At 37.4% G+C, this 27,695-nt stretch overlaps 1 protein-coding gene and 1 long non-coding RNA gene across 13 annotated transcripts in view; one reads left to right on the top strand and one right to left on the bottom strand.

Moving 5' to 3' along the window:
• SUPT20H (SPT20 homolog, SAGA complex component) overlaps positions 1 to 24,505 on the bottom strand; it is a 47,313-nt gene extending 22,808 nt beyond the window's left edge. For 4 of the 12 annotated variants that reach the window (XM_010344960.3, XM_010344966.3, XM_010344969.3 and 1 more), the window contains exons 1-10: positions 24,361 to 24,480; positions 18,690 to 18,785; positions 15,851 to 15,886; positions 15,166 to 15,224; positions 14,823 to 14,889; positions 12,222 to 12,351; positions 11,084 to 11,187; positions 7,965 to 8,081; positions 7,790 to 7,843; positions 1,192 to 1,331 (exon numbers count right to left, since the gene is read on the bottom strand). In XM_010344960.3, the coding sequence (XP_010343262.1) occupies positions 1,192 to 1,331; positions 7,790 to 7,843; positions 7,965 to 8,081; positions 11,084 to 11,187; positions 12,222 to 12,351; positions 14,823 to 14,889; positions 15,166 to 15,224; positions 15,851 to 15,886; positions 18,690 to 18,692 (710 nt within the window). In that variant the 5' untranslated portion in view covers positions 18,693 to 18,785; positions 24,361 to 24,480. Of the gene's footprint in view, positions 1 to 1,191; positions 1,332 to 7,789; positions 7,844 to 7,964; positions 8,082 to 11,083; positions 11,188 to 12,221; positions 12,352 to 14,822; positions 14,890 to 15,165; positions 15,225 to 15,850; positions 15,887 to 18,689; positions 18,786 to 24,292 lie in introns of all 12 variants that reach the window. The other 8 variants (XM_010344962.3, XM_039473176.2, XM_010344968.3 and 5 more) reach the window with 6 other exon arrangements.
• Positions 24,506 to 24,546: 41 nt separating this feature from the next.
• LOC141581658 (uncharacterized) overlaps positions 24,547 to 27,695 on the top strand; it is a 772,188-nt gene continuing 769,039 nt past the window's right edge. The window contains exon 1 of the long non-coding RNA XR_012514424.1: positions 24,547 to 24,605. This is a non-coding gene — a long non-coding RNA (uncharacterized LOC141581658). The remainder of the gene's footprint in view (positions 24,606 to 27,695) is intronic.

Below are 27,695 nucleotides of genomic sequence, written 5' to 3'. Positions count from 1 at the left end.
GGGGATGAAGGGGATGACTTCCAGTTTCGGATACAGGCATGTAAGACTCTGGAATTTGCCACCTCATCATAACAAATAAAAAGCTGGATCAATAGAAAAATTAACAATTCTTCTTAGATCCATAAAAAACGTGTGGTCACAGACAAACCAATGCCCCAAACTTGGAGAAACCAACAGGCAAATGCAGAGCATCATGGCTTGCTAAAGCAGAAACCCATTAGCACAAACCGCCTCAGAAACCAGTGCTGGGGTAGGGAACCTCAAGTATAACTGATGAATTGCTGGAGGCTTAGTGTGGACATGTCTGAGAGATTCAAAACTCCAGAGGACCTAGTCACTGGGAACCTCCACATTTTAGGGGGTTTTATCTCCAGGAGCTCAAAGAGGTTCTCACAGTGACTAATGGGGAAAAATTCCCTCATGTTTACCATAGAAGGTGGGGAAAAGGAAATATTCTGAAAAATCAGGGAATGAGTATTTGAAGCAGAGATATTTTTAAAAGATGTCAAGGGAGGCATAAACTTGGTTTCAAAAACAGAAAAAAGATAGATGTGCCTAGAGTCAGTTTATAACTAACTGACATCTAAAACTATAATCGTATTTTCTCAAATCTCGAAAATAAATTACAAATTCTTACCTTAAAAGTAAGATTAACAACAATTAGATTAGTCATTTGTTATTAGGAAAGTAATGAGAAAATTATTCTTTCAGTTCTTATTTGATCTCAGCCTCTTTACCTTTTTGGCAAATAGACTATATAAACCTAAGAGGAAATTTGTTCTTTAAGACTGCAGAAAATTCATCAGTTCAATCTAAAGCAGAGAGCATTAAAAAAAAAAAAAAATCAAAATACTATATAAGAAAGTGTAATACAAGACCATTAAAAATCCTATTTTCACTGCCATGACTGAAAGGAAGTAAGGTTTAAAAAAATAATAATGCTATTTTCAAAAAAATAAAAATCAGAGGCTGGTACAGTTGGTCATGCTTATAATCCCAGCTGTTTGGGAAGGGAAAGTGGGAGGATCGCTTGATTCCAGAAGTTCAAGACTAGCCTGGGCAACAAAGAGAGACCCCCATCTCTACCTTTCCCCACCAAAATTAGAGCAACTATACCTTGGAGGGAGAAGATAACCATAAACAGCAAAATTTAGAGCTACTTTTGGTTTAATCTTCCACAAAGACAATTACCGTTTCATTGGGCGAGTGTTCATCTTTTGCTTGTTATAGAGCAGTCGGTTTGCAGTGCAGGTGACTGCTATAGAAGGATCAAGACAGAGTGGTTCAGCTGTAGCTAGGATGAGCTGGCTCTCAAGCAAAAGTTTGTCTTCCTGAAATGTGTAGGAAAGAGCATATGTCAATACCAGATTTAAGATTTTCAAATATGTAATTATACATAGCACTTAATCTACAAATACTCCCTGGAATTCTGATAAGAACTACAGTAAAATATGGTATTTTAGGTTGCAATGTTAGTGTACATGCAAACTTTAGAAGCCAGAAAGCATAAATAAACTGTTTTTTTTTTTTTTTTTTTTTTTTTTGGAGACAAGAGTCTCATTCTGTCACTCAGGCTGGAATGCAATGGCATGATCTCGGCTCACTACAGCCTCCGCCTCCTGATTCAACCAATTCTTCTGCCTCAGCCTCCCAAGTAGCTGGAATTACAGAAGCCCACCACCACTCTTGGTAATTTTTTTGTATTTTTAGTAGAGACAAGGTTTCTCCATGTTGGCCAAGCTGGTCTCCAACTCCTGATCTCAGGTGATCCACTCACCTTGGCCTCCCAAAGTGCTGGGATTACAGATGTGAGCCACCACTGCCAGCCAAGAAATTTCTAATGGAAATTCAATGCAGGTAAGACCTCATTTTATTGTGCTTTGTAAATATTGCACTTTTTACATATTGGAGATCTGTGGCAATTTTGCATTGAGCAAGCCCTATCCAGTGCCACTTTCCCAACAGCACACACTTATTTTGTGTCTGTGTCACATTTTGGTAATTTTTTCAGTATCTCGAAGTTTTTCATTATTATTAAATCTATTATGGTGATCTGTGATATTTGAAGTGTACTCAATCAAGAAATGATGTATCTTCTCTGACACCTTCACTGATCCACCACTCCCCTGTGTGCCACGTCCCTACCCTGTCTTTCTTCTTCTTCTCAGGACTCTTTACTCCTAGGCAAAATATGGCCTCTTAGTGTTCAAGTGAAAGGAGGACTCACACATCTCTCATTTTAAATCTAAAGCTAGAAATTATTAAGCTTAATGAGAAAGGCCTATGAACAGCTGCAACAGGCTGAAACTCAGGCCTCTTGTGCCAGTTAGCCAAGTTGTGAATATAAAGGAAAAGTTCATAAAGGAAATTAAAAGCACTACTCTAGTGAACATCCATAACACGTAAGAAAGCAAAACAGCCTTAGTGCTGATACAAAGAAAGCTTTAGTGGTCTGGATAGAAGATCAAACTAGTTGCAACATTCCTTAAACCAAAGCCTAATCCAGAGCAAAATCCCAACTCTCTTCAATTCTATGATGTGAAAGCACTGAGGAAGCTGCAGAAAAAAAGTTTGAAGCAGAAAACTGGTTCATGAGGTTTAACAGTAGAACAAAACATAAAAGTGCAAGGTGAAGCAGCAAGTGCTGATATACAAACTCAACAAGTTATCCATAAGACCTAAGATAACTGATGAAGGTCGTTACCTTAAACAACAGTATTTCCAATTAAATGAAATAGCTTTACATTAGAAGAATATGCCATCCAGAATTTTCATAGCTAGAGAGAAGTCAATGTCTGGCTTCAAAGCACAGGCTGATTCTCTTGTTGGGGATTAATACAGCTGGTGACTTTAAGCTGCAGCCAATGCCTGTTTGAACATTCTGAGAATCCTAGAACCTTTAAGAATTACTACTCTGTCAGTGCTCCATAAACGGAACAACAGCCTGGATGACAGCACATTTGTGTACCACATCGTTTACCAAACTATTTTAAGGCCACTACTGAGACCTACTGCTCACAAAAAAAGATTTCCAAAATATTACTGCTTATTAACAATAGCCTTGTCACCCAAGAGCTCCAGTGGAGCTATATAAGGAGATTAATGTTTTCATAGATCCCAACACAACATCCACTCTTCAGCCTATGGATCAAGGAGTAACTTAGACTTTCAAGCCTTAATATTTAAAAAATCCATTTTATAAGGCGTTAACTGCCATAGATAGTGATTCCTCTCATGGATCTGGGCAAAGTAAATTTAAAAACTTCTGGAAAGAACTTGCCATTGTAATCTGTCACTAAGAACATGCATGATTCACAGGAAGGGGATGAAATAGAAACAATATGAGTTTGGGAGAAGCTGATTCCAACCTTCATGGATGACTCTGAGGGGTTCAAGACTTCAGGACAAGAAATCACTACAGGTGTGGTGATAGCAAGAGAACTACAATTAGAAGTAGAGCCTGAAGATGTGACTGAATTGCCATAATCTCACGATCAAAATGTAATGGATGACCAGTTGCTTCTTATGGATAAGCACAGAAAAGTTTCTTTCTTTTTTTTTGAGTCAGAGTCTCACTCTGTCACCCAGGCTGGAGTGCAATGGTGCAATCTCCGCTCACTGCAACCTCTGCCTCCTGGGTTCAAGCAATTCTCCTGTCTCAGCCTCCTGAGTAGCTGGGATTACAGGCGCCCACCACCATGCCCGACTAATTTTTCTATTTTTAGTAGAGATGGGGTTTCACCATATTGGCCAGGCTGGTCTTGAACTCCTGACCTCATGATCTGCCCACCTCTGCCTCCCAGTGCTGGGATTACAGATTTGAGCCACCGTGCCCAGCAAAAGTGGTTTCCTAAGATGGAATCTATTCCTGGCTGTGAACATTGCTGAAATGACAACATAATATTCAGACTACTACATAAACTTAGTTGACAACACAGCAGCAGCATAGTTTTATAGGGCTGACTCCAATTCTGAAAGAAGTTCTACTGCAGGGTAAAATTACATCACATGCTACAGAGAACTCTTTCATGAAAGGAAGAGTCAATCGGCATGGCAAACTTCACTGTTGTCTTATTTTTAAAAACTGCCACGGTTGCCCCAATCTGTGAGACCCTGATCTGTTAGCGATCATCAATATCCAGGCAATACCTTCCACCAACAAAAAGATCATGACTCCTTGAAGGTTCAGATGACCAATAGCATTTTTTTTTTTTTTTTAGCAATAAAGTATCTTTAAATTAAGACATATAGATTGTTTTTTTTTTAAACATAATGCTATGGCACCCTTAACAGACTACAGTACAGTTGACTCTTGAACAACACGGATTTGAATTATCAAGGTCCACTTACACAGGAGTTTTTTCAGTAAAAGTTACACCGGGTGTGCATGCTTCTTCTACCTCCCCTTCCATCATCTCTACCTCTTTTTACTCCTGAGACAGCAAGATGAACCTTTCCTCTTCTCCACAGCCTACTCAATGTGAAGATGATGAGGATTAAGACCTTTAATATATGCTTATTAATAGTAAACATATTTTCTCTTATGATTTTCTTAATATTTTCTTTTCTCTAGTAATTAATTGTAAGAATACAGAACACGATACATATAACACAAAATAAATGTTAATTGCCAGGTATGGTGGCTCACACCTGTACTTTGGGAGCACCAGGTGGGCAGATAAACTGAGCTCAGGAGCTTGAGATCAGCCTGAGCAACATGGTGAAATCCCGTCCCTACCAAAAAAAAAAAAAAAAAAAAAAAGAAAAAACTAGCTGGGCATGGTGGCACGTACATATAGTCCCAACAACTAAGGAGGCTAAGATGGGAGGATCACTTGAGCCTGAGAGGCAGAGGTTGCAATGAGCTGAGACTGTGCCAATGCACTCCAACCTCGGTAACAGAGTGAGACTCTGCCTCAAAAAAACAAAACAAAAAACAAAATCCGGTAAGGCTTCCAGGAGGCTATTAGCAGTTAAGTATTAGAGGAGTCAAAACTTATACGTGGACTTTTGACTGCACAAGGGCGATTGCCCCTTATATCTGTGTTGTTCAAGGTCAACTACATAGTGTAAATGTAACCTTTTTATACACTAGGAAACCAAAAAGTTCATGTGACTTGCTTTAGTGCAGTGCTCTGGAATCTAACCCATAATATCTGAGATATGCCTATAATTCGTAGAGTATGAAATGCTCAGATTCTAAGAGTGGCTACTCATTAATTCAACAAACTATTTGAGCACCTATACTGTGTTGGGCACCTTTTAGGAGTTGGGAATAAAGTGGTGAAAAGAACAAAATCCTCTGCTCTCACAAAACCTACAGGGACATAAACGGTTATGGCATTTTTCAGTAACTGCGAAGTAACAGTCCCATTCTATACTCAGCGTAACTACGTTACAAGAATAAAAGTGACTCTGCTAATATTGTGTGAACTCTATATACCCAATTCCAAAGTACATACAGGCTCTTTACTGTTATCACATAATGTACTTTACTGAATCCTATTATTTTGCTTAACCTCTGATGTATCTTGATAGCTATAGCTAATTTTTTAAGTATATCAATTAATAATATTGCTAAATAAGAATTTGTTAGAATTGACCAATTGCTTTCTCATGTCAGTAGATCTGCCTGGTTGCTTCTTTGCTGTGCCACTTAAGAGTTTATTTTATTCACTGAATTCCTATAAACTGCTAGTTATATCTAGAGAATTGATTTAATATGGGCTCTCTCTCTCTTTTTTATGGACAGGAAGTTCTTTATTGGTGCTATTACCACTGTTATGTACTGTCTCTTGCATCAAGCCAAAAGGTACACAATAACTGGCTGTCCCGTCTTCAATCAGTGGGTTTAGATTTCTACATTATAAAATTTCCTATTAACCTACCATCTAATGGTTTTCACATCCAAGAATTACTGCTGTCCAGATTCATTACTTCATTAAAACTTCTGAACTATTTTTTTTTAAGTCTATTATTTCTTTTGCACCTTTTAGCTGGAAATTTTCCTAAGAATTTTGCCTCAGTTACTTGGCTGCCTAAAATACAGTTCATAATGAGAACGGCAGAATAAATACTATATTCTCTCTTTTACCAATCCTCACAGTAAGAAACTGATGACCTAGCAAACTCTGATGGTAACCAATGAGTTTTTCTGTCTTCTAATATTCTTTTAATAGCTTTTCATCTTTTTGTAGATGACAAGATTATGGCCCAAACCAAAACACAATACTTAGTAGTTACTGATGAACTGAGGCTTACTTTATAATCACGTAACACAGAAACGATAACTACCATTACTGATATTTTCTTTGACTTAGTAATTATTCCTCACTATAGTCACAGAATTGAAATCTTTTTTTAAGTGAGCATCTCATATACAAGGGGTCTTACAAAAGTTTCTAAGAAATGAGTATTAAGAAAAAACTATACATAGGTTTTAAAACTTTTTGGACCAAAATAAAACATGTACTAAGTTGTTATAACCTCTCTGAACAGAACCTAGTTTGAAACGCTAAGAAGGATAAGACATCATTTTTGAAAACAGCCTCTACCAGAGCAACATGAATTCTGCAAAAACTGAAGCAAGAACACACATCAAGTTTATAGTGAGGCTTGAGTGGAAGAATAATGAAATCACTGATGCTTTATGAAAAGTTTATGGGAAGAATGCCCCAAAGAAGGCAGCAGTTTACAAATAGGTTACTTGTTTTAAGAAGACACGACTATGTTAAAGAAAGCCTGCAGCAGCAGATCATCCACATCAATTTACAAGGAAAAAAATTCATTTCATTTGTAACCTAATTGAAGAGGAACAGTGATTAACAGCAGAAACAATTGCCAACACTACAGGCATCTCAAATGGTTCAGCTTGAACAATTCCGACTGAAAAATTAAAGTTGAGTAAACTTTCTACTTGTTGGGTGCCAAAACCATTATATCCAGATCAGCTGCAAAAAGCAGAGCTTTCAACAGAAATTTTAAACAAGCAGGAAAAGATACTGAAGCATTCTTTCCAGTATAATTCTGAAAACAATAAAGCATAATTAAGGCAATGGCTACCAAGAGGCAGAATTAGTTCAGTCAAAGCAAAAGCAACAAGTGAAGACCACAGATCATGGCAACAGTTTTCTGGGATGCTCAAGGCATTTTGCTTGTTGACTTTCTAGAGGAACAAAGAATGATGATATGTGCTTATTCTAAGAGTGTTTTGAGAAAATCAGCCAAAGCTTCAGCAGAAAAATGCCCAGGAAAGCTTCACCAGATTCAATCTGCACCACAACAATGCTTCTGCTCATTCCTCTCATCAGAAAAGAGCAATTTTGTAAAAGTTTTGATGGGAAATCATCAGGTATCCATTTTAGAGTCCAGATTTGGCTCCTTCGGACTTCTTTTTGTTTCCTAGTCTTAAAAAAAAATGTTTAAAAAGTACCCATTTTTCTTCAGTTAATAATGTAAAAAAAGGTTGCATTGATATGGTTCAATTCCCAAGACCCTCAATTCTTTAGGGATGGACTAAATGGTTGATATCATTTACAAGTGTCTTGAACTTGACAGAACTTATATTGAGAAGTTTATATTTTTTATTATCTTTTAATTCCAATTTTCCACAAACTTTTTGAAATCCCCTCATATATCACTGAGCCAGAACTGGAGGGTTAACTGATATTTCTTAGGGGTAAGAGAGTTCCCCTCATTTCAAGGAAACCAGTATAAATAACAAAGAAAGATAGGCTAGGCTAGGTTTAGAAACCTGAATGATTAAAAAAAAAAACAAAAAACAACTGACCTGGGTCCATTTATGGTTATCACTTGTTATTGAATGTACATCACAAATTAAAGTCTAGAAGAAATAAAAATTTTTTAAAAATGTATTAATCTGTGTACAAACATATGAAGACATTCCATAAATAAAACTCCCAACTAAAATCCAAAATAGTATTTCTTAATTAAAACATCCTTACCTGCATTGTTGGACGTAAGAGAATGTGCCGACTTTGGTAACCAGGAGATTTCATATTACTGGACTGCCTGTAGTCACGTATTTCTGCTATGACACACCCGCAATGAAAAATGTTAACCTGTTTGAGTAAAAATATGTGAGTATCATTTTTTTCAAAAGCCTAAATAAGTAGGTTCATATCAAAAATTTCACATTCTTTACATTCATGCAGTATTTCTGGCCACTTGTGTATGTACACTTTAATAGATTTCCTTGGTAGATTTAACACTATATAAACTTTTTCAGAGGAAGTATTTTATATTCATCACTATGACACAAGAAGCAATTTAAAACTATTTAAACTATTGAATAGCTTCTAGTTATAGACTGACTTGGCATCTACTGAGTCAACAGTTTGACTTTTGGCATTTACATAGTACTGTTGTTACAGATCCTTAGAACTGCTGTACTTCAGAAGCTCATTGACTTACTGTTACATTTCGCTAACTTTGTCATTATTACAAAGGTTATCATTGTCATAAATTGCCAATTAACCTTGCCAGCGTTTCAGCTTCTAGATATAACTTCTATATTTGCTCTGCTAAAATTTCCAGAAATAAAATCTTTGCCCTTAGCCTTTATTAATAAGAGGAAAGCTAAATACGAAATTCAAATGAAAAATAGTTTTTCAGTCCTTTCTATGCCCAAATGTAAGAATTCTTGCCACTGAAGTTTTGCTAATTATGACTTGCCACAGTCGCTCATAGTATGTTTTTCATCCATTCAGAACTTTTAGTGAGTACTTTGGTCTCCATGTTATAAGTCATTCTTATTGTCATTCTTTTTAATAAACATGTACTGAGAAACTACAATGCGTACTATGTGCTAGGCACTATCCAAGTACAGCTTCACAGACACAGTGGTCAGACATTTGCTCTCACTTGTGGCAAGACAGGCAATAAACATGTAAATAGAACAAAATAATTTTAGATAGTGATGAAGTCTATAAAGAAAATAAAATTGGGAAGGGCTAATCTGGATTGTACGTGCAGATAAAAACCTTAGGTTTCACCTAAGATCTGAATCACAAGAAAAGGCCAGAGACATCAGCAACAGATCATTCCATACAGATGAATAACAGATGAAAAGTTGTTACTGTAAGAACAAGCTTGGAGTGTTCTATTGTGGAAATAAAACAAGCAGGGATGAAATGTAGTGAGTGAGGACGAGATTTAGAAGATGAAGACAAACAGGAAAGCAAGGGCTTTGTTCAGAGCACTGGGCTTGACTGTGTATCTTAAAGAGAGAGCTGATATTTGTTGATGAACTGAACGTGCAAGGTGAGGATAGGGTAATCTGTTAGACTGAAGAGACTGGTGACAAAACTGGTTTGGGAGATAAAATAAAAAGTTCTGTTTTTGCCATGCTAAATTTGGGGAACCATATTATATATCCAAGTAAATAAGTAAGTTAGGAGCTTGGTGGAATGGCCATGGTGAAGCATATAAGCAATAGACTAAGTAACATTTAAAAAATCCATGAAACTGGCTGAAATCATTGAGAGAGAATATTCCTAAAGAAAAACAGAGGGCCAAGGACTGATCTCTGAAAACACAAAGCTTATAGTAAAAAATGGAACAGAAACTATAGTAAAAAAGACCAAAGGATTAGATAACACAGAGGAAAACGACGAAAATGATGCCCTAGAAGTCAACAGAAATGCATTTCAAGCAAGATGTAGCCACATCCACTGACTTTGCTAAGAGGCCAATTAAGAAGAGAACAGAAAAGTGACCAATTATTCAGTATATGGAAATCACTGGTAATTGACACAAAAGCAGCCTCTCAGAACGATGTCATGATGCCAAATGAGATGGATGGTGGAAAGAACGGAATATGAAAAAAAAAGGAGATGACTATAAATTCTTTGAGTAGTGTTGCTGACAAGAATAATAGAGCAGTAGTTGAAGAAGGACATGAGGTCAAGGAAAGATTTTTTTTTTTAATTTGAGACACACAGGTTAAGTATCCCTTATCTGAAATGCTTGAGACCGGAAATGTTTCAGATTTTGAAATATTTGCATTATACTTAGGTTAAGAATTCCTAATCAAAAAAACTGAAACCTGGAATGTTCCAATTAGCATTTCCTTTAAGTGTTAAGTCAGTGCTCAGAATTTGAAACATTGTGATTTCAAATTTTCAGGTCTGAGATACTCAACCTGTAACACAATATACTTGCATTCTGCATTTAGTAGAGAAAGAGAAATAGATAGAAAAAAGAGGGGCCGGGTGCGGTGGCTCAAGCCTGTAATCCCAGCACTTTGGGAGGCTGAGGCGGGTGGATCACAAGGTCAAGAGATCGAGACCATCTTGGTCAACAAGGTGAAACCCCGTCTCTACTAAAAATACAAAAAATTAGCTGGGCATGGTGGCTCATGCCTGTAATCCCAGCTACTCAGGAGGCTGAGGCAGGAGAATTGCCTGAACCCAGGAGGCGGAGGTTGCAGTGAGCCGACATCGTGCCATTGCACTCCAGCCTGGGTAACAAGAGCGAAACTCCATCTCAAAAAAAAAAAAAAAAAAAAAAAGGAAAAAAGAGAGGTTATAATTTTAAGCCCTTAAGAAGGAAGGGAGAATTCAGAAAACAAGTGGAGGGGATGGATGCCTTATGAACAGTATACATCAACTATTTTAACAGAAAGGCAGGCAGATATGGAGAGAAATGTAGGGATGCTAGTCAACTGGTGCTAGGAGGAAACAAGAGTTCTCCTGTGATGGCTTCTTTTTCCTCAGTCGAGTACACAGCATGCCTGGGGTTAAGTTAAGGCAGGAAGAAGAAAGAACAACAGAGCAAGGGAGTACTTACCTAGGCGGGCTATGAAGAGAAGTACAGATGTAAAGGCCAGTTTCTGGCCCCCAAGTGAAAACTTCATAAATATTCAAAGTAGTTTCTTTCATAATTTCTTGATTGTAACTATAGGGAGATTTCCAATTGATAAGCTAATTGTTCTAACTATTTTAGAAGAATCATATAGTCATTTATAACATATATGTATACATACATCTAATATGACATATATGTATATGTATCATATACTTATAACAAATATAAAGACATTTTAAAGACAAAAATTTTGCACCTGAGATTTTTCTAGGAGATCAACTAAAATAGGAGGTAATTCTTCTGCATCCAAATATTCAAGCAACTCTCCTTCTTCATAGGGCAGTCGTATGGTCTCAGAATCTTAATTTAAAACATAAAGTTTGAAAATGATCAGGCTCACTGAAAGCTTAGCTGTATAATTCAAATGGCTTTTTAAAAAAATACATAATATAATAAAACCAAAAGGTATTTCAACAAAGCAAGGATTGAAAAAAAACAAAACCAAAAGGCCCTCCTAATGTCCATCTTTATTTAAGGGGAGGAAAAAAAACCAACACATTATGAAAAAAAATTTGGCATGACATCACAATCTGAATCACAGCCCAAAGCAAAATAACCAGAATATGAAAAAATTCCAATGCCAAAGTAACTGAAAGTTCACTGAAGACCAATTAATCTAATCTGGAAATCAGAGTGACAATTTGGTGCCTTATCTGAAAAGTGGTAACTTTTAGAACAAAATTCTCTTGATGTCACACTTTACAATTATCAACATACACAAAATTCTAGTTATGTGAGTTCCTTGTAGAATTCACATTATCATCATGTCAAATTGTTATGCCTCTTTAGTGAGAGTATTTATATTTTAAAATTATTTTCATATTCACCATTAACAGAAATTTTCATATTCAATATTAATAAAATATTTTTAATATTTGAAAATTACTCAAAAGGCAGCAAGTCTGCTTAATTTTGAAGATTTCAGATTCATATTCAAACTGCGGGAATATCTACCTTTAAACACAGTATGCTATCTTAAAATATAAACAGCAATAAAATAAAAGGAAATAATCATTTATAAGTTATGCTTTTATAATTTTCCTTGTTTTAACCTTTCCTTTGGTTCTGAGATGCTTTTGTAATTTGACTTCAAAGATATACCAATTAGAATACTTTAAAAATGCACATTCAGGAAAGCTAATTATATCAGAGATAATTTCTAACATTCTAACAAAACATAAGGAAGAAAATTGGGATCAAAATCTGTTTTTATCACTAAGTCATCACTGAACTGAAGGACAAATGCTTTAGCAGGTTAAAAAACTACTTTAAAAAAAATAGCACATCCTGCCTGGAAAAGTATTTTGTGGCAGCCGTACTCTGGAGGGTCTTACCTGATCCATTTTTTCCCCTGAGCATCAGAGAATATCCCTCATTTCCTGGGTATAGATTGACCACTAAACATGACAAAGTCTCTTGCATAACAAGCTTCTCTAATAAGTTCACATTTCTTCTTAATTTCTGCTTTAAAAAGAGGTAGAGTTCATGAAAATAATCCAGTATAACCTTAACAAATAATGCTATGATTTAACAAAATCAGGCTTGAATTAACCTTTTGGTGCTCTTTCCACATTATGACCCTGAATAAATGGGGAAGGCTCACAAAACTATAGCCACTATGTATGGGACAGCTATGTAAACTTAATTTTTATCTACTACTATGTTTTATGCAAATTAATTTACATTTTAAAAACTGGTGACCTATTAAGACAATAAAAACAAATAAGCGCTTTTGAATACTTAAGAAATATAAATATTTAAATGAGTAGACTATAAAATCACTAAATGCAAATATATAAAACACGGAAGTATATAGTTTCCATAAGTAAGTCTAACTTAAAGAATTTGGAGCATTCTTTTGGTTGTATCTAAGAAGTGATCATTTCTTAAATATTTTATAGGCTAAATAAGACAGAAACAAGTTCAAAAGCTCTAAGCTGAAGTGCTGAACCTAAAAATATCTAATTGGTAAGACGAAGTAAGCAATTTGGATATTTTCTATAAATCTAATTCAACACTCCCTTAAAAACCACAATAAAAATCCATGATTTAAAAAAAAAACCCACTTATAGGTTTAACAAATCCTTTCATCAAATCTTATTTAGCAAAAATAACAATAGAATATTTTTGCAGAATTTCAAAAAAAAGAAATGTTTTGAATATCTTATATACAATATACATTAAACATATAATACACACATACAGAGAAAAGTGATAAATTCTTAATCTGTCATCACCACAGATCAAAACACTAAGCAATCTGAAATTTTTTTTTAAAAGGTAAACAACTTTTAACCAGTTAGATGTTAAACTAGTAAAGAAAGACTAAAAATGTTATTTCAGTGTAGAGGAAACCCTTATAATTTGGCTAAAGACAGAATTAGATAAATTTTTACAGTATGTATATCTCTTCTACAAAACAAATTAGCTACTACAGAGTTGATCCCATTTAGACTAGAGGTTGCAAATTTTCTTTCTTAATGGGCCACATAGTATTTGACATTTGTGGGTCAAATAGTCTGTGCTACAATACTCAATTTGCCTTTGTACCTGTAAGGCAGCCCTAGATAATACACAAACCAACAGCTGTGATGGGTTCCAACAAAAATTCATTTATAAAAGCATGCAGTAGGCCACATTTAGCTGGTGGAGAGGGGCTTGCCAATTCCAATTTAGAATCTTCATATATGTAGCTCTCCTATTTTAGTTCTATTAAGGAAGTGATTGATATATACATTATACTGATTGTAATGATGGTTTCATGGGGTGTTTCTATCCATAATGCATATGTCAAAACTTAGAAAATGTATACTTTAAACATGTATAATTTATTGTATGTCAAGTATACCTCAGCAAAACTTAAGAAAAACATACTATAAAATTTATTTATAAGTTGCCAGGTATGGTGCCTCATGCCTGTAATCCCAGCACTTTGGGAGGCTGAGGTGGGCGGATCAAGAGGTCAGGAGATCGAGACCATCCTGGCTAACAAACACAGTGAAACCCCGTCTCTACTAAAAATACAAAAAACTAGTCCGGCATTAGTCAGGTAGCATATGCCTGTAGTCCCAGATACTCGAGAGGCTGAGGCAGGATAATCACTTGAACCCAGAAAGTGAAGGTTGCAGTAAGTCAAGATCTCGCCACTGCACTCCAGCCTAGGCAACAGAGCGAAAGTCTGTCTCAATTAAAAAAGTAAAATAAAATTTTAAAAATTTATTTATAAGTCTAAAAATAATTTTTTTCCTAATGTAAAGATTTTAAAGTTAGACACTACTAGAATTCCACTGTTTTTGGCCTAAATAGTAAAACTGTATTCATTTTTAAAGACAGACAACAAAAGCTCATAGACACCTTTAAGACCCTTCCAACCTGAGGGCTCAAAGACATCAACAAATCAACTTCTGTTACATTTCTACTACCCATATCTTTATGCCAAATAAAAATGAATTAAGTTAAATTGGCCATGAACTTGTTTTATAACCAGGTTCACCTTTTATTACTGTACTTGAATTTCCTACATGTTCTATAATAACTCTGGCTTCCCAGTTCATGAGAAAACAGGTTACTGTTCTCTTGCTATAAGTTTATAAATTACTTCTTAGGGGGAAGAAGAAGTAAAAGATAATACATACTGTGGCTTTGCTTATGACTTCCTAGTGAGACAGTCTGTTACTCAATAAACTGTTCCTCCACTCCTACCTCAGCAGGTGATCTCTGCCTGGTGCCAGATTAGCCAGAGCTCTGGGTCAGCTGTATAACTGACTAGAGTCTGGTTAAAAAAGATGTTAGTACAAACACACACACACACACACACACACACACACACACACAAACACACACACACAAAATAATGAAATGCTCTAAATGTAACTCCTCCGAACTCCCCTCTTCTACATTTCAAAAGCTACAACACAATAAAAATGTACACTTACCTTAACCTCAGGTTCTTTTTCACATTCTTCAATATATAAGTCATAAAGTTTTTGAAATACAGATTTTCTAAAAAAATTTAATGAAACAAACATACAAAATGTTAATACAGTAATCATCATAACATGAATGTGATTTAATTTTTTCCTAAATATTAACATTTTTTCCTCAATTTCCCAAAAGCGGGGGTGCAGCTGGATATGGTAGCTAACATCAACTTAGAAATTCCTAATACATAAAAATAACCTATAAAATTTCTAGCTCAGTCCCTACCAGGAATGTGATAAATGGTGGCTATCATCATATTTCAATGAATCTAAGATGTTACCAATTAATTATTCATACCTTCCACTTGATAGGTATTTCCTTTTAGGAGGTCTCTGTCGGGCACTTTCAATGACATACTAAAAAACAAAAATTTATGAGAATAGCTTGTGTTTTGCTTTTGAGTACGAACAACTGTATTGAGTATATCTATAACATACGTAAGGCTAAAAAGGCTATTCAGTCACTTAAGTCTCTGAATTACATTTTGTAGGAAAAACTACTTAACATCTAAATAAAGTTCAAACAAATAAAATTTAAACTGCACTACGATTTAGCAGAGTTTTCATTGCCATAAGCAAAACCATAGTTTCACAACCATGATTTCACAGGTCAGAAATATTCTCAATATATTTTCTGGTTGTTCAAAATATGCTTAATATATGAAAAAGAGTATACTGTACATCTTAGCTATTTTTTCCTTTAAGTAATTAGAAAAACTATCAAAACAGGAAAAGGCAATTTAGAAATTCTATATCCTTGTTCAAGTTTTATTCCATAGCATTATTATCTTGAGGAGTCTAAGTAACAGGTGATCCAAATATCACCTGGTATTTTTACATATTTATAGCAAAATGATATGCATACTTGTCCTAAAATAATAAATAATAATGTGCTCCTTTAAAAGTCACATACAAAAATCTCTTAAAACTGAACTTTTGCCAAAGACAACACTATTTCAATATGTAACTTAGTCACACCTCACCTCTGCACGATCCAAAGCTAGTTCTAAAGCTTGCTGCTGTAAAAAGTAAATAGTATATTTGGTAATATTAGTTATTTCCACAAAAAATAATTTAATACACATTTAACATTTCTAATGTTTTTTTAAAACAGGTCTAATATAGTTTCCTTCATTTGTCTCCTCCACTCCACTCTATGATCCACATATATAACAAAGAAAATATATGAGTCTTGGGCACTTGATTATCAACAACAAACGAAGTACGAATGCTAACATAGTCTCTCTGGTCAGTGCTTATGAGGCTAACATAGAGGAGGTTTGGATATGGCAGCTATCATCACTTCACAGACTTTAATTTTTAATAACACCATTCAAGGAAATAGATTGGCCATAAAGTACACAATCAAAATGAAGCAAAAACTAAACGCTCCTAAAAAATCCTGAAAATTGGGAGTAGGGTTGTACTGGCACTAAACATCAACTTTGATGGCTATTATTGCCATGTTTCAATGAATTTAAGATGCCACTTAAAGCTCATTATTTTGCATAACATTAAGACAGAAAAAAAAATGCTGTCAATTGTTAAGACATCCTTGAGTATCAAATCATCATCAATTTGCAACATAAAAATATTTTTAAAAAGGAACTTAAGAATTGATGAAATATAGTACTACATGTAAGGTCTGAGATCTACCAGTAGGTTCCTCTCCATCCATTTATTAGAGATGAGTAAAAAATATGATGAAGCTATGCTATGTATTCATTTGTAAAGCTTTCTTTTCTAAAGACACATATAAATAAAAGTACTAGGTTCTAAACAAAATTAAACAAATATGGCTAGGCGTGGTGGCTCACGCATATAATCCCAGCACTTTGGGAGGCCAAGACAGGCAGATCACCTGAGGTCAGCAGTTCAAGACCACGCTGGCCAACATGGTTAAACCCCGTCTCTACTAAAAATACATTAATTTGCTGGGTGTGGTGGTGCATGCCTGTAATCGCAGCTACTTAGGAGGCTGAGGTAGGAGAATCATTTGAACTCAGGAGACGAAGGTAGCAGTGAGTCGAGATCACACTATTGCACTCCAGCCTGGGCAAATAGAGCAAAACACCATCTCAAAAAATAAAAACAAAACAAAAACAAAAAATAAAACCCCAAATATATCACCAGCGATTCTCTTCCTAGTTTTTTGTTTCACAGTATTTTTCATTCACAATAAGAGTCATTTTAAAATTTTATTTAGAGGCACAGAACTTTCAGTTTTTATTTAAAAGAACCTAAATTCTTCTGTCTTATTTTGCAGATTCCAATACCTCAACCTACTAAGTTACATGTGGGTAAAAACTCCTACTATCCACCAAAGTCCCAGGAGGGTAGGGGGAAGAACAAATATTGCCACCCTCTGGAAATCATGGGAACTTTTAAGTGACCCTGCCACCTGGTCTTAAGGATCGAGAATTTGTATGATTCCAAAAACAGTGGGCTTCTTTGTACTGTTCAATAAAATAAAACCCACATTATCAAATATCTAAATATGATAAGTGAAGAAAGCCTTAAATCTGCCATCTTTTCAAAAGATTCAGTTATAAAAATCTACACCAATTTGCTTTATTGAAAATCTTGGCCAGGCACTGTGGCACATGCCTATAATCCTAAAGCTTTTAAGGTCAAGGAGGGAAGCCAGGAGTTTGAGATTAGCCTGGACAATATAGTGAGATTCTGTCTCTACCAAAAAAAAAAAAAAAAAAATCTTATAAGAAGCAGATGCCCAGTGAAACTGGTTCCCAGGATTCAAGTTAAGATTCCTGAATATAACTCATTTTCCACCATGAAAACATAATTCTGTATATATACACTTCACAAATACATAAGGTTCTTTTACATTTTGGCCATAAAACTTTAAGTTTGTTACCAAAAAATTATAATAAACACAATCAAATATGTACTTTAAGACCATTTTAAACAGCTAGTCATCTCAAGTAAATATTTCATCTTCTGAAATTAAAACTTGAAAGGGTCTAGTGAGATATACCTACATATATAAACAAAAGCATTATTCATTCATTACCTCCTTCAAAAACTTAAGAGGAAAATGATTAGGTAATACAGATGCAAAACAGCAGGTGCGGTCAGAACCCCACTGTGGTTATTTCTAGTTTTCTCTAATGGGGGAGGAGTAGCTAGGTAAGAACCCAAGAGTAGAATGTTTTTTGAAATTTGTGCCGCAGAACAGGGGTTATCTAAATGAATAACATGGTGGTCAATGTTGTTATTCTCTCTCAAATGCTGCTTCTTCTTTAAAACATTAAAAGGTGTTTTTGTCCCTTAGTCTGTCATTTCTTAATGGAAAAAGTTAAATGCCTACTCTTAAGTATGTTTAGTGACTGTAGGTAAGTGAACAGAAACATGCCATTAGAAGATTAGCATTGATGCTGCCTGAAATATGTTACATGCAGTAAGCAGGTTATGTTTGTTTTTAAATTTTAATAAAATCTAAAGAAAAGCTTTAAAATATGAGAAATCTATATTCCCCCAAACTATCTGTATTTATACCCACCTCCTTGTCAATGATTTGGAATATGGCAAAATAGACAGAAGTAAATACTTTTAATACTTTGTAAATACAAGAACAGAAACATGGATTATCTGTGTAACATGAATGCGATAATTATAACAGATTAGTGAGCCACATATTTTATAGAGAAGATTTTGCAATGTGATTGCTAAGTAACTTCCCAGTTGGGATAACCTGTACAACTTACAAGAGTATTTCTACATCTATAATACAAATATCTTTATGAAGATGAAGGAAGAGAACATTCTAAAACACAAATTTGAATACACTAAGCTGAAGCTTACCATTGTGGCATAAAGTAGGGCTCCAAAAGAAGAGATAACTTATGTATGTTGATGCAGTGGGGTGAACACCATGTCTTTAACATCAATCTTATAGTACTGAAAAGCAAAAACAATAAAAATCCCAAATTAACATAACACTATTAAGAGAAAAAAATGAGATTACATATTTAGTAATTAACAAGAAAAATTAATTGAGGCACACATATTTTTAAGACACTTTTAAATAATGTGTAACATTAAAATTCATGTACCACAACCTATCCATTCACTGCTGAAAATTAGTTATAACTAGGTAGGGCAAAACACATTTGCAACTTAAAATTATTACTCTTTCTTCGAAAATATTTAACATCCCTGGAGAGAAAAAAATACATCTTTAAATTTCTTCTCTATTGCCACTGTTGCTGTTCTCATTTTTCCTCTCAATTATTTTAATAGCCTGCCCACTGGCCTTAATCACTATGCAGTTCACTTTACAAATCACAGATAATCATGTCTGCTGATTAAAAAAACCCTCTTATTAATAAGAGAAGACACAAACAAAGGGAAAAACATTTCATGTTCATGAATAGGAAGACTCAATATCGTGAAAATGACCATATTGCCCAAAGTCTTTATAGATTCAATGCCATTCATATCAAGCTACCATTGACTTTCTTCACAGAACTAGAAAAAACTACTTTAAATTTCATATGGAGCCAAAAAAGTGCTTGTATAGTCAAGACAACCCTAAGCAAAAAGAACAAAGCTGGAGGCATCATGCTACCTGACTGCAAACTATACTATAATGCTACAATAACCAAAACAATATGGTACTGGTACCAAAACAGATATGTAGAGTAATGGAACAGAATACCGGCCTTAGAAATAACATCTACAACCATCTGATCTTTGACAAACCTGACAAAAACAAGCAATGGGGAAAGGATTGCCTATTTAATCAATAGTGTTGGGAAAACTGGCTGGCCATATGCAGAAAACAGAAACTGGACCCCTTCCTTACATCTTATACAAAAATGGATTAAAGACTTAAATATAAAACCTAAAACCATAAAAACCCTAGAAAACCTAGGCAATACCATTCAGGACATAGGCATGGGGAAAGACTTCATGGCTAAAACACTGAAAGCAATTGCAACAAAAGCCAAAATTGACAAATGGGGTCTAATTAAACTAAAGAGCTTCTGTTCAGCAAAAGAAATTATCATTAAAGTGAACAGGCAATCTACAGAATGAGAGAAAATTTTTTCAATCTATCCATCTGACAAGGGTCTAATATCCAGAATCTACAAGGAACTTAAATTTTCAAGAAAAAAATCAACAACCCAGTCAAAAAGTGGGCAAAGAGTATGAACAGACACTTCTCAAAAGAAGACCTTTTGAACTTATTTAAAAATGCTCATTATCACTGGTCATTAGAGAAATGCAAATCACAACCACAATGAGATACCATCTCACAGCAAGTAGAATGGCAATCATTAAGATGTCTGGAAACAACAGATGCTGGTGAGGCTGCGGAGAAATAGGAACACTTTTACACTGTTGGTGGAAGTGTAAATTAGTTCAACCACTGTGGAAGACAGTGTGGCAATTCCTCAAGGATCTAGAACCAGAAATACCATTTGACCCAGCAATCCCATTAATGGGTATATACCCAAAGGATTATAAATCATTCTACATAAAGATATATGCACACGTATATTTACTGAAGCACTGTTTACAATAGCAAAGCCTTGGAACCAACCTAAATGCCCATCAATGACAGACTAGATAAAGAAAATGTGGCACATATACACTATGCAGCCATAAAAAAAGAATGAATTCATGTCTTTTGCAGAGACATGAATGAAGCTGGAAACCATCATCCTCAGCAAACTAACACAAGAACAGAAAAACTAGCACCACATGCTCTCACTCATAAGTGGGAGCTGAACAATGAGAACACATGGAGACAGGGAGGGGACTATCACACTGGGGCCTGTTGTGGGGTGGGAGGTAAGGGAAGGGAGATCATTAGGAAAAATACCTAATGCACTCAGGGCTTAAAACCTAGATGACAGGTTGATGAGTACAGCAAACCACCATGGCACATGTATACCTATGTAACAAACCTGCATGTTCTGCACATGTATCCCAGAACCTAATTTAAAAAAAAAAAAAAGATAAATTCTTCAGCCTATTTGATTAAAAAAAAAAACAACAAAAAACCTCACTCCTTGGGTATATGTGTTTTCAATATTCTGCGGAAAGAGAAGGGAATTATAAACCATTTCCGAATACTAAATTATGTTGGTTTTTACCAGGGCACTTGTGTATTTTTTAGTTGCAAGTTGTTATATATGTCAGTAGTTACTTTCTTTTTATTGCTTTGTAGAATTCTGTTGTGTGATGTTTAAGAATTTGTTTAACCATTTATTTGTTGAAAGATATTTAGATTGCTTTTGGTTTTTGCCTAGTAGGAATAAAGTTGACAATCATGTAAAAAAAAAAAAAAATCCGGCTGGGTGCTGTGACTCAAACCTGTAATCGCAGAACTTTGGGAGACCGAAGCCGGCAGATCACAGGGTCAGGAGTTTGAGACTAGCCTGACCAATATGATGAAACCCTGTCTCTACTAAAAATACAAAAAATTAGTCCCAGCTACTCAAGAGGCTGAGGCAGGAGAATCACTGAGGCAGGGAGGTAGAGGTTGCAGTGAGCTGAGATCACTGTACTCCAGCCTGGGCAACAAGCTAGACTCCGTCTCAAAAACAAAAAATCATCTTAATTAGTATCCTCCAAATGCCCCAGAAAACATATTCCAGATGCAGCTCCAATCCCACCAGCCCATCTCCTCTTCAAGCAAACTATGCACTCTTGAAAACCTTCTTTTTTGTAACTTCAGGAGCTCTCATCCTGGCTGCACAAGAGTAATTTATGGAGCTTCAAATTGAAGAGATGCCTGTGACCCACCAGCTTGAGACTGATTAAGTGGTCTAGATTGAGGCACAGGGACTCAATCCCCCCTGCCATTTTTGGAGCTCCCCAGATGAGTCAAACATGCTGCCAGGGTTGAAGCTCACTCTGCCTAGTACAGAGATGGTACATAACATTTGCTCTGAGATAAGACTGGGCATGGTGGCTCACACCTGTAACCCCAGCACTTTGGGAGGCCCAGGTGGGAGGATCATCTGAGCTCAGGAGTTTGAGACCAGTCTGGACAACACAGTGAGACCACTACTAAGGGAAGAAAAAAAATTAGTCCAGCATGGTGGCACACGTCTGTAGTCCCAGCTACTCAGGAGGCTGAACCAGGAGGATCACTGGAGCCTGAGAAACAGAGGCTGCAGTGAGCCATCATCACACCACTGTACTCCAGCCTGGGTAACAGAGTAAGATCCTGTCTCAAAAAATAATAATAATGAAATAAAATAAAAATGAATAGAAAACGTACACTCTGAGAGTGATAATAAAAATTACTAATCTATTCACCTAACTTCATGTAACCAGTGAAGCTGGGTGCCTACACAGCTAAAGAACAACTTCTGATGACAGAAAACAAGATTTTCCAGGTAAAACAGTTTTGCTTTGATTTTCAGTGAACCCCAAAGCTTTGGTTCTTGCCAAGCCAGTTAAAAAGAAAAAAAAAAACAACTGTAAGGGCCAGGTCGGGTGTGGCTCACAACAGTTGAGACAGACGGAGGCTGCCGGATGGTACCAGCCCAGGAGTAGTAGTTCTAGACCTGCCTGAGTAACATGGGGAAACTGTCTCTACAAAAACATACAGAAGGCGAGGTGCAGTGGCTCAAGTCTGTAATCTCAGGACTTTGGGAGGCCAAGGCAGGTGGATCGCTTCAGCCCTGGAGTGCTTCAGCCCTGGAGTTCGAGACCTAGCCTGGGCAACATGGCAAAACCACCCTCTCTACTAAAAACACAAAAATCAGCCGGTTGTGGTGGGTTGCACCTGTAATCCCAGCTACTTAGGAGGCTGAGGCATGAGAATCGCTTAAACCTGGAAGGTAGAGGTTGTAGTGAGCCGAGATCTCGAACTGCACTCCAAACTGGGCGGCAGAGCTAGACTCAGTCTCAAAAAAATAAAAATAAAAATAAAAATAAAATAAATTGGCCGGGCACGGTGGCTCACGCCTGTATGGGAGACCGAGGAGGATCATCATTTGAGGTCCGGAGTTCCAGACCAGCTTGGAATGATGAAACCCAGTCTCTACTAAAAAAAATACAAAATTTGCCGTGTGTGGTGGCACATGCCTGTAATCCCAGCTATTCGGGAGGCTGAGGCAGGAGAATCTCTTGAACCCGGAAGGACAAGGTTGCAGTAAGCCGGGATCGCGCCACTGCACTCCAGTCTGAGCAACAAGAGTGAATTCCGTCTTGAGGTGGGGGGAGGGGGGAGGGGGGCGGAATTAAACAACTTTTAAAAATGAGCTAAACTCCTAATACAACAAAAGCACCATACAACTATAAATGATTTACAATCATTTACAATGAGTAAGATATTAATCTTACCCTTGAAGAGCTGAGAGGAGTTTTAAGTTGAATTTAGGTTAAGCTGAAAATTTTCTGACCACTGAATTTGAAGATGAAAATACACTACGTATATTCGGACAAAATGTGATGACTTTAAAATTAAGATTTCTTGTCACTAAATTGGGGATGGGGGATTACTAACTTTAAATTATTTAAGTACTTCAGACAAAAACTAATAACTTCATAATCTCTCACAAAGCAAATATCGTGACTGTATACAGAATTTATTAGAATATGTTTGAAAACTGTAATCATTATCATCTCCATTTTACAGAATAAGGCAATCAGAACAACTGACTTTCCTAACATCACAGACCTAGACCAGAATTCAGAACTCTCAATGTCCAATCTTAGGTCCCTTCCAATACTACAACCTTAAATAAAGCTAATCAAACCAGTACTCGTTTTCACATTTTTTTTAAAAAAAACAAAGCATTTAAAATAAGCACCCGATTCTGCTCAGAGACGAATATGTGTTTAATTTTGGTCTAACTTTATACCATGGTGATCAACCCAAATACTCTGTACTCAATTTAACTCCAAAAATCCTGCTCATCACTTTATATTCTGAGTCCTGCTAGAGACTTGGATGCACTGCACTCAAGAAGACGCGGCCCCCACCACGCGGTGGTTACGGGAGACAGCTTCCAGGACAGCTGTTCTCCAAGTTCATTTCTGAGCGCCTGGTAACCACACTGGCCAGTAATTAATCCAATTTTAAACGTTGCTATCAATTCTGCTGATCGCCCTGAGTCTTCCAACTGCAGGGGCTTTTGTGACAACTTAGGCTTTACGTGTAAAACCGTCAACTCCACAGAGGAGCCACCAGCCTTTATGCAATATGGACACCAAGAAAACCGCCTTCGAAGATGCACAAGGTAAAATTCTTGCCGGTGTCCGGAAATGCCCGTATCTGGAACCCAAAAGTCAAACTAAAATGAAAAGTTCGGCTCAGCCACACCACGAAAGGCGATGGAGGCGTCCGCCCGGAGGGTGGCTGCTCTGACCCCTGCCCCGGCCCGCCGGGTCTCTGGGGACCGCATCTTCCTCCAGCCGGCTCTGGGACGCGGCCCGCTCACCTCTGACCCTGGCCGGATCTCGCGCTCCTAAGCCACCGCGTTTCCAGCCGCTCGCCGGTCCCACTCACCTGCAGCCGCCAACCCCCTCTGCGGGTGGCCCGGTCGCTAGGCCTTAAGACTGCTCCGCCGGCTCCGCCGCAACGTTCACCCGCCCCTTCGGCTGCGCGACGCTACACCCCCACCAACTGCCTGTTCCGGTGGCCGCACTTCCGACTGGCGGACTTGGCCGGCGGGGCGGGAAATGCGGCCGGAAGGGGAGGAGCCTGGAGGGCGGGGAGCCTCAAGCCCGCGTTTCGCGCCAGACGCCAGTGAGGTAGGGCTCCGGGGCTCTGCTCTGGCCGGGAGGCAGAGTCCGCAAAGTGGGAGGGGCGGTGGAGAAAAGATTCGGGGAAGAGCGACGCTCTTGAATTTCTAGAGTGAAAGAAACGTAAAACTAGCTTTTCTTTTTGCTTAGCACATCCGAATGGGAAAACAGCGACACTGTTACCTGCATTTACTGGTCCAATGCAATGCGTACAACCTTCTGTCGTATAGCGACTGCCAATTCGTTTAATGTTTTTTAAAAAATCACCCCAGAGAAGGGTTCTAAAAATTCAGAAACTGCATTACCAGCACACATTGTAAGGTTTGTTTTGTTTTGTTTGTTTATTTTTGAGACAATCTCGCTCTGTCGCGCACGCCAGAGTAGAATGGTGAAATCTCTGCTCACTGCAACCTCCGTCCGCCTCCTGGGTCAAAGCGATTCCCTGCCTCAGCCTCCCGAGTAGCTAGGATTATAGGCGTGCACCACCACGCCCGGATAATTTTTGTATTTTTTGTAGAGACTGTTTAACTATGTTGGCAAGGCTGGTCTTGAAGTGCTGATCTCAAGTGACCCACCCGCCTCGGCCTCCTAAAGCGCTGGGATTACAGGCATGAGCCATCTGTTGTGCACTGCCTGGGGTGAACCTTTTTAATGAGCGTTTATTATTTGCTGTTTACAATGCCAAGTGCCATGATAAATGAAAATGTATTGGAACTAGAGGTACTGGTTTGCACACATTAAAAATGTATTGGCCGGGCGCGGTGGCTCAAGCCTGTGATCCCAGCACTTTGGGAGGCCGAGGCGGGTGGATCACGAGGTCGAGAGATCGAGGCCATCCTGGTCAACATGGTGAAACCCCGTCTCTACTAAAAAAAAAAAATACAAAAGATTAGCTGGGCATGGTGGCGCGTGCCTGCAATCCCAGCTACTCAGGAGGCTGAGGCAGGAGAATTGCCTGAACCCAGGAGGCGAGATCGCGCCATTGCACTCCAGCCTGGGTAACAAGACCGAAACTCCGTCTCAAAAAAAAAAAAAAAAAAAAAGTATTAAAGTATACTGCAAAATAAAATTCAAACACATTAAGTGGTTAGTCCCATTCCTTCCTCACTCAGCCCTTGGCAAATGGCAATCAGCTTTTAAACTGAGGGAATAAAACCTTTTGGGTCAATGGGAAACTTTCTAGAAACCTTAGTATGGGAAAAGGTCAACCTGGGTCCTTCAACCATATCAGAAGGCAGTGTTCAAAGTATCACTTAGCTGTTCAACCACATTCCAATAGTGCTTGCAAGTTCAACAGAAACTAGGAAACAACCACCGGAAAGAGAAAATTAGGTGACTCATGGTCACAAGCCCTCTCTCCACACAGGACTAGGGGCAAACACTCAGCAACTCAAAATTACTTGAGGATATAAGCCCAGGCAGCCCTGGCCAACAACGGCAACCCTCTTGGTCCCCTTCCATGATATGGAAGCTTTTACTTTCTCTTGCTTAGTAAACTGTATTGCTGCTCACTCTCTCGGGCCATGAACGCTTGTTTGGAGTTGGCACACGCCGTGCAGCTAAGGCTCTCTGCTCTATTCTTCGAGCAAGGGAAGCCAAGAACCTGAGACCGAAGCACAAGCTGCAAATCTGGTTACAAAACTGTGGTACCTATTACAGATATTTCATATAAAAGGAATGTGTGACCTTTTGGTGTTCTTAGCATAATCTTTTGCGGGTTCACCTTGTACACCTTGTAGCATGTATCAGTACTTCATTTCTCTTTTTGGCTACTAATTCCACTGTACCTAGATGCCGTAGTTTTACCTGTCCATCCATTGATGGACATTTGGGTTGTTTCTACTTTGGGGCTATTGTGAATAGTGATGCTATGAACATTTCTATGCAAGTATTTGTTCCAGTCCCTGTTTTCAATTCTTTTGGGTGTAAACATAGTGGAACTTCTGAGTCTTAAAGTAGTTCTATGTGAAAATATTTGAGGAACCCATAAACAAATTTTTCTACAGCAGCTGAACCATTTTATATACCAAGAGCATTGTCAGAGGATTCCAATTTCTCCATATCTTCACTAACACCGTGATTTTCTATTCATTTGATAGTAACCATCCCAAAGGGTGTGTAGTCGTCTTTTATTGTGGGTTTGGTTCACATTCTCTAATGGCTAGTTATGTTGAGCATCTTTTCATGCTGTTATTGGCCATTTGTATATCTTCTTTGGAGAACTCTCTATTCAAGGTCTTTCCCCATTTTTAAATTGAGTTGTTTTTCCTTTTGTTGAAGTTATGAGTAGTTGTATATCCTGGATATTAGATCTTATGAGATGTATCATTAGTGGATACTTTCTCCCATTCTGTAGGTTGTCTTTTTACTTTTTGATAATATCCTCTTGTGTCCAAACGTTTTTAATTTTGATGAAGTCTAATTTATCTATTTTGTTACCTGTGCTTTTGGTGTTGTAACCAAGAATCCATTGTGCAAGCACATTAGCTCTCGTGTCTCTTCTTATGAGTATACTAATCCTATTGGATAAGGGCTCTGCCATTATAATCTTCTTAAACCTTAATTACTTCCTTATAGATCCTATCTCCAATACAGTGCCATTAGGGTTTGGGGCTTCACATATGAATTTTGTGAAGATATAATCCAGTCCACAAGCTTCTGTACCACTGCAATTTATGTTTTTACTGAATACAAAATACATTCATACCACCCCAACAGTCTTAAAAGTCTTAACTTATTCCAGCATCAACCCTAAAGTCTGAAGTCAAAAGACTCATCTAAATATCACCTAAAACAGGTAAGAGTGAGACTTGAGAGATGATTCATTCTGAGGCAAAATTTCTCTCCAGCTGTGAAACTGTACAACCAGGCAAATTATTTGCTTCCAAAATACAGTGTCAGAACATGGCAGGTCCCAAGCTAGCAAGGCAAATTCCAGTAGATTTTAAGGCTCAAGAATAATCCGTTTTGATTCAGTGCCCAGTATTCCAGACCTACTGGGATGGTGGCCCTACCCTCTGGACCCTAGGTGGATGCTGTGCCTCTCCCCACACTCTGCCAGGCATGCTCTCCCAGGCAGGGTCTCATCCCCCAAATTTT

This window comes from Saimiri boliviensis, chromosome 16 (genome assembly GCF_048565385.1).
Source record: "Saimiri boliviensis isolate mSaiBol1 chromosome 16, mSaiBol1.pri, whole genome shotgun sequence".
Classification (NCBI taxonomy): Eukaryota; Metazoa; Chordata; class Mammalia; order Primates; family Cebidae; genus Saimiri; species Saimiri boliviensis.
The sequence above is the reverse complement of the archived record's forward strand: the minus strand, read 5'-3'. Positions and strand labels throughout refer to the sequence as shown.